This window comes from Papio anubis, chromosome 18, assembly GCF_008728515.1.
Source record: "Papio anubis isolate 15944 chromosome 18, Panubis1.0, whole genome shotgun sequence".
Classification (NCBI taxonomy): Eukaryota; Metazoa; Chordata; class Mammalia; order Primates; family Cercopithecidae; genus Papio; species Papio anubis.
The window spans coordinates 21,669,259-21,682,980 of NC_044993.1; the positions used below are offsets into that span (position 1 = coordinate 21,669,259).

General features: G+C 41.5%; 1 protein-coding gene across 7 annotated transcripts in view; it reads right to left on the reverse strand.

Moving 5' to 3' along the window:
* The window catches only part of NFATC3 (nuclear factor of activated T cells 3), a 156,007-nt gene that overhangs the window by 101,929 nt on the left and 40,356 nt on the right, over positions 1-13,722 (reverse strand). For all 7 annotated transcript variants that reach the window (XR_001898413.3, XR_001898411.3, XM_017953705.2 and 4 more), the window contains exons 2-3: positions 7,677-8,811; positions 4,176-4,338 (exon numbers count right to left, since the gene is read on the reverse strand). Coding sequence is in view for 5 of the 7 variants with exons in the window: in XM_017953705.2 (XP_017809194.2) it covers positions 4,176-4,338; positions 7,677-8,811 (1,298 nt within the window). In the remaining 2 variants the exon portion in view is untranslated. The remainder of the gene's footprint in view (positions 1-4,175; positions 4,339-7,676; positions 8,812-13,722) is intronic.

Sequence of the window (13,722 nt, forward strand, 5' to 3'; positions counted from 1 at the left end):
TGAACAATCTAACTAAAAAGTGGGCAAAGGATCTAAAACGACATTTCTCAAAAGGAGATATACAAATGGCAAATAGGTATATGAAAAAATGCTCAACATCACTAATCATCAGGGAAATGCAAATCAAAACCACAATGAGACATAGTATCACTCCAGTCAGCATGGCTATTTATCAAAATGCAAAAAGAAGGAAAATTCTGGTGTGGATAAGGAGAAAAGGGAATACTGGCACACTGTTATGGGAATGTGAGTACAGCCATTACAGAAAACAGTATGGAGGTTACACAAAAAATTAAAAACAGAACTACCATATGATCCAGCAATTCCACTACAGGGTATATTATATATCCAAAGGAAATGAAATCAGTAGGTTAAAAAGATATTTATGCTGTTTCTTGCAGTATTATTCATAACGGCCAAGATATGGAACCAAATTAAGTGTTTGTCAATGGATGAATGGATTTCTAAAATGTGGTATGTATACACAATTGAATACTATTCCACCACAAGAAAAGAGAGAAATCAGCCAGGCCTGGCAGCTCACACCTATAATATCTGTACTTTGGAAGGCCAAGGCAGGAGGATCACTTGAAGCCAGGAGTTTTGAGACCAGCCTGGGCAACAAATCAAGACTCTATCTCCACAAAAAAATTGAAAAGTTAGCCAGATGCAGTGGCATGCACCTGTAGTCCCAGCGACTCAGGAGGCTGAGGCAGGAGAATGCCCTGAGCCTAGGAGTCTGAGGCTGCAGTTAAGTATGATCACGACACTGAAGTCCAGCCTAGGTAACAGAGCAAGAGCCTATCTCTTAAAAAAAAAAAAAAAAAAAAAAGGTTGGGGGGCAAGGTGGGAGGATCGTTTGAGGCCAAGGGTTCAAGAACAGCCTGGGCAACAGAGCAAGACCTAAGATAAGCCAACATTTGAATAATAATTAGAGTCACTTAAGTAAACAACAAAATAAAAGGAAAAGGAAATATATACATCTTTTTCTGGCCATGAAGCAAGAAAGAATCTCAGATTGAAAGGGAGCATCAACAGTACTGCAAAAGACTGATAAAGAACTATTAACATTCAGACATACTCTGGTTAAGTCAATCATTTCAAGTATAAAGAAATAATTCTTCAATCAATAAGTTAGAAAACAAAAAGTCACTTACAAGAAGAAAATAAAAACTGCTAATACCAGGAGTTGTAGTCTCCCCTTAAGGAGAGACTCAGCTGTTTTGTCTTTGTTTTTGAGAAGTGCCTTGCTCTGTCACCCAATCTGGAGTGCAGCGTTATGATCATAGATCACTGCAGCCTCAAATTCCTGGGCTCAAAAGATCCTTCCACCTCAGCTTCTGAAAGAGCAAGGACTACAGGCACAAGCTACTTATTGCACTTGGCTATTTTTCAAATTTTTTGTAGAAATAGGGTCGCTCTGTTGCCCAGGCTGAAGTGCAGTGGCACAATCATAGCTCACAGCAGCCTCAAATTCCCGGCTCCAGCAATCCTGCTGCCTCAGCCTCTGGAGTAGCTGGGACTACAAGTGTGTGCCACAATGCCCAGCTAATTTTACTCATTTATTTGTTGTCCAGTCTGGTCTCAAACTCCTGGCCTCAAGCAATCCTCTCACCTCAGCATCCCAGTCCACCGTGTCACCTGGATTACAGGCATGAGCCACAGCACCAGTTCTGCTTTTGTTTTTTAGAGACATGTTGCCCAGACTGGAGTGCAGTGGCTATTTCCAGCCACAGTCATCATATACCACAGCCCTGAACTCTTGGCTTCCAGCGATACTTAAGCCTCAGTCTCCCCAGTAGCTGGGACTACAAGCACACACCATTGTTCCTGGCTCAGTTTTTGTTTTTGTTTTTTTTTTAATCTTTTAAAATGCCTTTTTTTTTTTTTTTTTTTTTGAGACAGAGTCTTGCTCTGTTGCCCAGGCTGGAGTGCAGTGGCCGGATCTCAGCTCACTGCACGCTCTGCCTCCCGGGTTTACGCCATTCTCCTGCCTCAGCCTCCCGAGTAGCTGGGACTACAGGCGCCCGCCACCTCGCCCAGCTAGCTTTTTGTATTTTTGTTAGTAGAGACGGGGTTTCACCGTTTTAGCCAGGACGATCTCGATCTCCTGACCTCGTGATCTGCCCGTCTCGGCCTCCCAAAGTGCTGGGATTACAGGCTTCAGCCACCGTGCCCGGCCTTAGAATGCTTTTTTTAATGTTGTTTTTTGCTTTTGATCACAGCACATGCATCAGTTTTTTCATTAAAGGAAAACTGTGGAAACAAATCATGTACCCTCCCAAAGGACTTGTTCATTTATACACTTGTAAATAATTTGTTTATTGCTGTGAAAATTAAAGATATAGAAAACTAAGCAACAAATCTGCTTCTTTTATCAAAATGAAATAAGCTCATTTAACAACAAAATATGACTCATGAACAAAATGACAAAATTCTTATGTTTTGTTTTCCTGGCATTTCTTAATACAAATCATTAAAAAACCCATCTAAAATGTAAATCTTTATATGTAAAGAACTATAAAACATGATCAGATAATAAGCATAAAGCATAGCTCATAAAAGAGATGATAGTTCGTAGATTTTATTTGTTGAAAATCACTTCAGTGTAATTAGTTTTTCCACTACAGTATTCAATACCATTAAGACAAGAGGGAAAAATGTCTACACAGTTCTAAGAGATTATTATCTACAGTCATTTCTATATTTGAGTATATAAAGGCAAAAAACACATTTTCAAACATGAAAGAACCTATGGAACACAGAATCCAAAGCCCTCCTCACATAAAAACAAAAAAACTTAACAATGAAATAAATAAAAAAGAAGTAGTAGTGAGCATTGAATCTAACTAGAAATAGAACTAAGGCTAAATAATTGGTGGAGAAGTTAGGGAGGATGTAAATTTGAAAGGAAAAATACCATAAGCAAGAAAATTCAGGAGGTAAAGAGTAGAAAAGGTGAAGGAAGTTTAAGAAAGACAATTACCTTACTTTTCAGAGTAGAAGTCAATCCATGCCATCTAAATCTGAAACAATAACTTCAATCTCTCAATAATGTATTTAATCTCTTTTTGTGACCTTAGAAAGATATTTTAGGAATTCTTTTTTTTGAGACAGGGTCTCGTTCTGTTGCCCAGGCTGGAGTGCAGTGGCGTGATCATGGCTCACTACAGCCTCAACCTCCCAGGCTCAATTGATCTTCCCATCTTAGCCTCCGGAATGGCTGGGACTATACGCATACAACCACCATGCCCAGTTAATTTTTGTATTTTTTTTGTAGAGACTGGGTCTCACTGTATTATCCAGGCTGGCTTCAAATTCCTGGGCTCAAGTGATCCACTTGCCTCAGCCTCACAAAGTACTGGGATTACAGGTGTAATCTCTTTCCTTAAAAAAATCCAATCATTTTTCTAGCTATCCATTCAGTCTTCCACTAAATATATACATAGAGAGTTATCTGGAATGTTAATCAAATGTTAACACTGCTTATTTCTGAGAGGGTTAGATTTTGGGTAATTTGTTGCTTTATTCTTTCTATTTTTCTGTATTAGATTTTATTTATTTATCTATTTAGAGACGGAGTCTAGTTCTGTTGCCCAGGCTGGAGTACAGTGACACGATCTCGGCTTACTGCAACCTCCGCCTCCCGAGTTCAAGCAATTCTCCTGCCTCAGCCTGCCACGTAGCTGGGATTACAGGCACCTGCCAACATGCCCTGCTAATTTTTGTATTTTTAGTAGAGACAGGGTTTCACCGTGTTGGCCAGGCTGGTCTTGAACTCCTGAGCTCAAGATCCACCTGCCTCGGCCTCCCAAAGTGCTGGGATACATGCATGAGCCACCGCACCCGGTCTGTATTAAATTTTAAATGAGCATATATTTTATTCATAAATATAATACGGCCGTATTTTTTTGTCAGTAAAACAGCTATTTGGCCACTGTAATCTTTCCCTAGAGTCTCCCCAGAAGGAAAGTCAGTCCACGAAAGAACATCTTTTAGCCTAGCAAATATAACTCAATGCAGAAGTGTAGTCACATCAACAAGCCCCCAAAACAACAGAGGCTCTCTAGTTTTGAGTTTTTGCTCTTTGTACTCTCTAGTACTTAACTGAATAGATTTGTCTAATCATCACTAGTTGTATGGTATCTGCAAAATAAGCCCCAAAAGTCTCATACCTTCACAACAGGATGTCCCCCAGTAGATGCTTTTACTGCCCCTCGGCTACCTTCAGTTTCATAATGGGCTCGATGATGAGTTTTAGGTTGCACTTCTATTTTCAGTTCACATTGTCCAAAATGAGCTGGTAAAGGCCAGTCTAGTGGAGGTAATGATGATGTGCTACAAACAAAACACACAAAGATGCATGTCACCATGCTATTATTGCCAAGCAACGATTCAAATGGCTTCTTTGCCAGCACCAACATTTCTTCCTTTGATCTCTGAAACAATGTATTACAAAATAAAACTTCACTCAGTAAGTTATAATTCTGGTTATGGTGAGTGCTCAATAAATAATTATTTCATCTTTAGAATAAAATCTATTTTATTTCCCAAAGGTGGTACGTGCTTAAAGATAAATAAATTTTAGAAAATAAAAATAAAGGCCAGGTGTGGTGGCTCATGCCTGTAATCCCAGCACTTTGGGGGCTGAGGCAGGCAGATTACCTGAGATCAGGAGTTCGAGACCAGCCTTGCCAGCATGGTGAAACCCCACCTCTAGTAAAACTACAAAAATTAGCTGGGCATGGTGGCACTCGCCTGTAATCCCAGCTACTAGGGAGGCTAAGGCAGGAGAATTGTTTGAGCCCAGGAGACAGAGGCTGCAATGAGCCAAGATTGCACCACTGCACTTCAGCCTGGCCAATAGAGCGAGACTCTGTCTCAAAAAATAATAATAATAGTAAAATAAAATAAAATTTAAAAATCTGTCTTATCTTCATTTTGGTTTCCCACTTTTTTTGAAAAAGACAAATTCTAATAATTTATAAAACTGTAAATTTTTCTCAATTATGTGTATGTACTTAACAAAAATAACCAAAAAATAATAATTCAATTTTTTTTAAACAAAGAGGCACATTTCTGTTTATGTGTATCAGTATCTCTCCACATATCCAAACATCTCTCTCTCCGTGTCAGGATGTCTCTCTCTCTCCCTGGTACATATCTGTGGATGTCAACCTATTGAAGTTATCACTTCCCGCACTTCCTCCCTATTGCTCCTTTCCCTACTTCCTCCCTACTGTGCCTTTCCCTGTCTCTCTGAAAAATTGCTTCTGTTCAGCAATATACTGCAATTTGAAGTAAAAATTTAATTTTGGTACATGTTTGGTTGGAAAACAGCCCGTCACTCCAGCATCTCTAAATGTTACTTTTTTTTTTACCTTATCAATAAGAACATTTAAATTGCTTAAAGGCCCAAAGGTTCATTTTGATATATTAACATTAAAATATGGATTATAAAAGAAAAACTTCATATGTCTACAGGTCAAGTACAATTTCTAAATTATTTCATTGTTTCCTTCCATGTTCTCAGCCTAGCTTTAAGTCCTACTCCTATGAAATTCAAGGATATTAATTTTTATTAGTCTGAAAAAATCCAACTTCAACTCTCAGTTACTTCTGTATTTGTTTTGCAGTCTTAAGCAAACCACTAGAAAAATTAAGATAAATTTCAGTAGCAAAGGGATGTGTTCAAAGTTGTCTTCATTACCATAATTCAATTTTTCTAAAGATCAGGATTGAGAAATAAAGATTCTCAATGAGAAAAAAAGCATTGGCCGGGCACGGTGGCTCACACCTGTAATCCCAGCACTTTGGGAGGCCGAGGCGGGAAGATCACCTGACGTCAGGAGCCTGGCCAACAAGGGGGAACCCCGTCTCTACTAAAAATACAAAAAAATTAGCCAGGGGTGGTGGCAGGTGCCTGGAATCCCAGCAACTCGGGAGGCTGAGGCAGGAGAATCGCTTGAACCTGGAAGGCAGAGGTTGCAGTGAGCTGAGACCGTGCCACTGCACTCCAGCCTTGGCGACAGTGACATTCCGTCTCAAAAAAAAAAAAAAAAAGGCCGGGCGCGGTGGCTCAAGCCTGTAATCCCAGCACTTTGGGAGGCCGAGGCGGGTGGATCACGAGGTCAGGAGATCGAGACCATCCTGGCTAACATGGTGAAACCCGGTCTCTACTAAAAATACAAAAAACTAGCCGGGCGTGGTGGCGGGCGCCTGTAGTCCCAGCTACTCCGAGGCTGAGGTGGGAGAATGGCGTGAACCCGGGAGGTGGAGCTTTCAGTGAGCCGAGATCGCGCCACTGCACTCCAGCCTGGGCGACACAGCGAGACTCCGTCTCAAAAAAAAAAAAAAAAGGAAAAAAAGAAAAGAAAAGAAAAACCCCTGGCCGGGCACAGTGGCTACTGCCTATAATCCTGGCACTTTGCAAACTGAGGCAGGAGGATCACTTGAGGCCAGGAGTGAGATCAGCCTGAGCAACAAAGCAAGACTCCATCTCTACCAAAAAAAAAAAAAAAAAATTTTTTTTCCCCCAAATAATTGAGTGTGGTGGTATATGCTTATAGTCCCAGCTACTCAGGAGCCTGAGGTATAAGGATTGCTTGAGTCTGGGAGGTCGAACCTGCAGTGAGCTATGATTGCACCACTGCACTCTAGCCTGGGCAACAAGATGCTGTCTCAAAAAAACAAAACAAAAATCCTAACAGGTACAACTCCATGTGGGAATTTAATATATAGAAGTTGTTTTTTCTAATCAATTATAGATTAAATTGATTCTGTAAATGTAATTAATAGGTTCTTTTTTTTTCTTTTTTGTGGGGGGTGGTCCAGACAGGGTCTTACTTTCACCCAGGTTGCAGTGCAGTGGCACGATCTCAGCTCACTGCAGCCTCCATCTCCCATCTCAGGCGATGCTCCTGTCTCAGGCTCCCTAGTACCTGGGACTACAGGTGTGTGCCACCACACCTGGCTAATTTTTATATTTTTTGTAGAGACATGGTTTTGCCACGTCAGCCAGGCTGGTGACTCCTGGACTCAAGTGATTTGCCTGGCAGGGCCTCCCAAAGTTGGGATTACAGGCATGAGACACCACGCCTGGCCCCATATAGTTTTCTTAGTAATTAAATTCATATTGTTATCCAAGTTTTACAATAAACTTTTTTTTTTTTTTTTGGTAGAAATAGCATGGAGTACAATGGCATGATCATGGTTCACTGCAGCCTTGAAGTTCTGGGCTCAAGCAATCCTTCTACCTCAGCCTCCCAAGCAGCTAGGACTACAGGCACATATCACTATGCCTGGTTAATTCTTTTGTAGAGACAGGATCTTGCTATGTTGCCCAGGCTGGTCTCAAACTCCTGGGCTCAAGCAATCCTCTTGCCTCAGCTTCCCAAGTGCTGGGAATACAAAGCAGAAGCCTCCAAACCCAGCCAGGATTTTTAAATGTAATTTATTATTATCAACAATTCATTGGCTATATACTTTTAAAAGTATATTTAACCTATCTAAAAATATTTTTAAGATTCAAACGAAAATAAACTAAGTTTTTTGGTAGAATTTTTTTTTTAAATAGGAAGAGGAGAAATGGTCAAATCATTATATATTGATAATGTAGTTATATGCCACGACCCATAAACATGAAAAATGACCAGCAGCCATTTCCATCAACTCACCGAAATATAGGGGTGTGGCCAGGCTTTGGTTTGCTCCAGGTAAAGGGTGAAGGAACTGAAAGAAACTGATCACCAGATGAATCTTTCTTTAAAGGATACTGAGATCCAAGGCCATCATCTATTGAAGTCTCCCGGGATGGTGATAAACTTCCTTGGTCATCTGAACAGAGCTCTAATTTTCCTGGTACTATGGCAGCTTGATCTTCAGAAGTTTTCCTTGTTTTCAGAGGGATGTCAGTCTCTACACAGTACTGAAATGGAAAAACTGCAGGGCCAAAGCCTGACCCACCATGGACAGAAGCATTTAGCCAGGTATCTTCTGTCACACTTCCCCTGGGGGAGTGACCAGGAGAAGGAACAGGTGAGTGATGGGGTGAAAGGGACCCAGCATAACAAACTTCAGCACTGGAGTGCCTCCGTTTCCCACAGGGAGACGTGGGCCTTGATGAGGGTCCTGAGGCTGGCCTGGGGCTCAGCCAATTCTCATCAGTGACACTGGATCTAGGAGAGTGGCAAGGAGATTGCCTGGGTGATAATGAGTGTCCAAGTCCATACTGTTGATGCCAAGTTTCTTCTCCAGGGCAGCCCCCTGGAGAGCCACCAGGAGAAGTCAGAGGGGATCCAAGGGTAAATCGGGCTGCAGCTTCATTCAACTCTGAGTCCACATCATCATAAATATGTGAAAGTGATTCACAAGAAGATGCATCAGAGAACCAGCTCCTAGAAGAGATGCTGCTGGCAGGACTAGGACTAAGAGAAGACTCCCGGTAGGATGGCTCAAGAGGAAGATAGAGATGATCTCTAGAAGGCCTTTCCAAAAATTCCCGTTCTGGGTCATTTATCTGTAGGTCATCTTCATGTGCATCTATTTCTTGATGACAGTTAGGAGAGATAGATGTAATTTGAATACTTGGGCACTCAAAGGGTTTGGGACCACCTAATGGGCTATATTTAGATTCAGGACTCTCACAAGTTCCTTCATAGTTTTTGTGACTTTGGAGCTGAAACGATGGTGACAAAACAGAAGAGTGAGACGGTAATCCATGATGTGGTAAGCAAAGTGGTGTGTTTAAAGTAGATGGAGGTGGATCTACATTAAAGATGTAAATGGATGCACAATCATCTGGCTCAAGATCTATGGGAAGGAAGGCAAAAAAAAAAAGAAAACCAACAAAACAAGAAATTAGAAAACTCAGACGTATAAATTACTCGATGAGAAAGTAAATAATAACAATCTTGAGAGAAAAAAGTGAGATATAAAATGTATGTCATTAGCTCCACTAAAGAGGTGGCATGTGTGTGTTTTTTCAATGCATCTGGTTATTTCTGCAGATATGTGTGATTATTACATATACAATTACATATGTAATTTTTCCTTTTTACTTCCACATTTTCTAAAAAGATAATCAGGAAAAATTATGCTCTGAAAAAGATTTTATTCTTTTTTTTTTTGAGACAGGGTCTCACTCTGTCACCTAGACTGGAGTGCAATGGTGTGATTATAGCTCACTGAAGCCTCACCCTCCCATCCCAGGCTCAAGTGATCCTTTCCTCAGCCTCCGGAGTAGCTGGGACACAGGTACATGCCACACTCCTGGTTACTTTCTATTGTCATTTTTGGTAGATACATGGCCTTGCTTTGTTGCCCAGGCTGGGCTCAAGCTATCCTCTCACCTTAGCCTCCCAAAGTGCTGGGATTACAGGTGTGAGGGAGCCTCTGTGCCCAGCCCAATAAATGTATTTAAAAAAAAAAAAATCACATCCATAATTCTAAAAAATACTCATAGAATTACAGGCTGCAGTGAGCTGAGATCACGCCACCGTACTCCAGCTTGGGTGACACAGCAAGACTCCGTCTCAAAAAAAAAAAAAAAAAGAAAAGAAAAGAAAAGAAATGAGATATTCCTAGGCTACAATGAACAGAAAATCCAACTCAATGTAGCTGAAAAAGGGGGAGGGGACACAAGCTGAATATACCTTATCCAAAATGCTTGGGGCCAAAAGTGTTTAGGAATTTGGATTTTTTTTTTTTGGCCCATTTACATATACACAATGAGCTATCTTGATATGGGACCCAAGTCTAAACATGAAATTCATTTATGTTTCATATATACCTTATATATATAGCCTGAAAGGTAATTCTGGATAATATTTTTTAATAATTTGGTGAATGAAAAAAAGTCTGTGTTAAGAATTCTCCACTTGTGGCATCATGTCAGAGCTAAGAAGTGTAGGATATTGGAACATTCCAGATTTTGAATATGACCTGTATATATTATCCAACTTAACAACCTGCATTATCGGCCGGCGCGGTGGCTCACGCCTGTAATCCCAGCACTTTGGGAGGCCGAGGCGGGCGGATCACAAGGTCAGGAGATCGAGACCATGGTGAAACCCCGTCTCTACTAAAAATAGAAAAAATTAGCTGGGCGCAGTGGCGGGCGCCTGTAGTCCCAGCTACTCGGGAGGCTGAGGCAGGAGAATGGCGTGAACCCGGGAGGCGGAGCTTGCAGTGAGCCGAGATCGCGCCACAAAAAACCACTCAGGGCGACAGAGCAAGACTCTGTCTCAAAAAAAAAAACAACCTGCATTATCAACCTGTATATATTTATCCAACACAACAAGAAGTCAAAGGTAGGAGAGCTCCAAAAGTGGGTTTTTCTTTGTTTTTGTTTTTGGTTTTCTTCCTTTGAGATGGAGTCTTGCTCTGTCACCCAGGCTGGAGTGCAGTGAGTGGCGCAATCTTGCCTCCTGGGTTCAAGCAATTCTCCTGCCTCCTGCCTCAGCCTCCTGAGTAGCCGGGACTACACGCACTCGCCACCACGCCTAATTTTTTTTTTTTTTTTTCCTGAGACAGAGTCTCACTCTGGCTGGAATGCAATGGCGTGATCTTGGCTCACTGAAACCTCCGCCTCACAAGTTCAGGCGATTCTCAAACCTCAGCCTCCCAAATAGCTGGAATTACAGGCGCCTGTCACAACACTCGGCTAATTTTTGTATTTTTAGTAGAGACAGAGTTTTCCATGTTGTCCAGGCTGGTCTCAAACTCCTGACCTCAAGTGATCTACCCGCCTTGGCCTCCCAAAGTGCTGTGATTACAACCATGAGCCACGATGCCCGGACTTTTTTTTTTTTTTTTTTCCGAGACCAGGTCTCGCTCTGTCACCCAGGCTGGAGTGCAGTGGTACACTCATAGCTCACTGCTGCCTAAAACTCCCGGGTCAAGCGATCCTCCCACCTCAACCTTTTGGGTAGCTGAGACCACAGGTGCATGCCACCATTCCCAGCACATTTTTTTTTTCTTTTTTTTGTAGAGACAGGGTCTCGTTTTGTTGCCCAAGCTAATCTTGAACTCCTGGGCTCAGGCAATCCAACTGCCCCAGCCTCCCAAAGTGCTGGGATTACAGTTCAACAATGTCCTTCAGAAATGTTTCTTTATTCCACTTTGCCATTTTTGGGGTGCTAACTTTGTGCTGTTCATTTTTCAATCACATATACCTATTCTATCTACACTGGAAACAACATGATTCAGTTTATTCATTTAACAAAATTTTTTTTAGCAACTACTATGTAAGCAGGCATATTCTGAATATTAAAAACACCATGGTAAACAAAACAAAGTCCTCTCCTCATGGAGCTTACATTTCAGTAAAATATGTCAGGCAGTGATATTTGCTATAAGAGAAAATAAAACGGGAAAAAATACAGAGGACGTGAAGATGTTAATTTAATAGGAAAGTTTGGAAAGCCTTCTCTAATATTTGAGGAAACAGCAGAAGAATATTACTGTAACTGAGCTATACAGAAAGTTAGCAGCATAATACAGGCAGAGGATAATAGTAAGTGCAAAGACCTGAGGTAGACCATTGTTGAAGTGCACTGTGAGAAAAAGCGAGGCCAGTGGGACTTTTGAGTAAGGAGGTAGAATAATGAGTAAGGCAGAATAACTGAGTAAGGAGGCAGAATAATGAGGGCCAGGGGTGGTCAGGGAGAGAGCAGTCAGGTAAGGCCTTGCGAAATGGGAAACCACTGGAGCATTCCAAACAGAAAAGTATCATCATCTGATATATATGATCTGATATAAACTTAGGAGGCTACTGTAATCACCCAGGTGAGAAATGATGGAATACAGGACCTAAGTGGTAGTGAGTGGTAAAAGTAGAAGCAGCATTAAGAAGTCAGATTTTGGATTAAGGTAGTGCTGATGGAACTTCGTTGACTGGATGTGAAAGAACAGTCAAGGGTGACACCAAGGTTTAAAGCCTTGAACTATTATTAAAAACACAGTATTGGCGGGGCGCGGTGGCTCACGCCTATAATCCCAGCACTCTGGGAGGCTGAGGCGGGCAGATCACAAGGTCAGGAGATCGAGACCATCCTGGCTAACACGGTGAAACCCCATCTCTACTAAAAATACAAAAAATTAGCCGGGCGTGGTGGCGGGCACCTGTGGTCCCAGCTGCTCAGGAGGCTGAGGCAGGAGAATGGGGTGAACCTGGGAGGCGGAGCTTGCAGTGAGCCGAGATCGCGCCACTGCACTCTAGCCTCGGGAACAGAGCAAGACTCCATCTCAAAAAAAACAAAAACAAAAAATAAAAAAAACACAGTATTGGCTGGGTGCAGTAGCTCACACCTGTAATCCCAGGGCTTTGAGAGGCCGAGGCAGGCAGATCATGAGGGGTCAGGAGATCGACACCATCCTGGCTAACACGGTGAAACCCTGTCTCTACTGAAAACACAAAAAATTAGCCGGGCGTGGTGGTGGGCGCCTGTGGTCCCAGCTGCTCGGGAAGTTGAGGCGAGAGAATGGCGTGAACCCGGGAGGCGGAGATGCAGTAAGCCGAGATCGTGCCACTGCACTCCAGCCCGGGCAACAGAGAGAGACTCTGTCTCAAAAAAAGACAAAAACAAAAACAAAAACAAACACACACACACACACAAAAAGAAAATTTATTTCTGAAATTTTCTGAATTTCTGAAAGAATAGTAATTACTGAAATAAAGTGAGACAGACTTGAGATAAGAAACCAAAACTTCTACTCTGTACATATTAAATATGAGATTTCAGTAAGCTTTCCAAGAGGAAATGTCAAGTAGATATTTGTATATAAGAACACAAGCTAGCTATGTAAAATTGGGAGTCATTAATGTATACTTGAAATTTATGCCATAAGACCAAAAGATCACTAAGAAATTAGTACAAATAGAGAAGAAAGCAGGCAACTGAGGCACAAGGAACTCCAAAGTTTAGGATTAGGGAGAAAAAGAAGAATGAGTTAAGACGTTAGAAGAGACATCAGTGAAACGGAAGAATAACCGAAAGAATGCAGCATCCCACAAGCCAAGTGAAGAAGGTGCTCATTCATTCACCAACTATTAATAATGTGATTAATATTTTATAGAAACTGTTCTAGATGGTAGGTACATAAAAAGTAAATAAGACACATATGGTCCCTGCTTTCATTAAGCAGTCTCAGTCTCAGGAGAGACTAACAAAAACACAAATTAAAAATGGTAAGTGTTACTAAGCGGTAGAAGAGAGAATTAGAGAAGGAATACATTTTACAGAGTACAAAGATGGCCTTTTTGAGAAGGTAGCATGTAAGCTAAAACCTGAAAGATAAATAGGAACCAGCAAGCAAAGAAAGGGAGTCAGTGGGGCTGGGGAGAGAAGGTGATGGTTTCAACACAGGAGAATAGCATGAACAGTCTGAGACAAATTATCACCTTGGTTTCTTTAAGAAATGCCCAAGATGGCTAGAGTTAACAACTGAAAGCGTAGAGCTAGAAGAAGCCAAGACCTAGAAGAACCGTAGTAAGGAGTTTGGATTTTATTCAAAGAATAATGGAAACCATGTAAGAATTTTAAAAAGGGGAATGACATGATTTCTATTATATTTGAGAACAACTTCAACTGCTGTTATCTCCAGTACCTACCAAGTAAGTCCCTGACATTTATTAGGTCTATAATAAACCATTTGTTCAAGTTTTTGGGGCCAAGCATGGTGGCTCACACCTGTAATCCCAGAACTTTGGGAGGCCAAGGC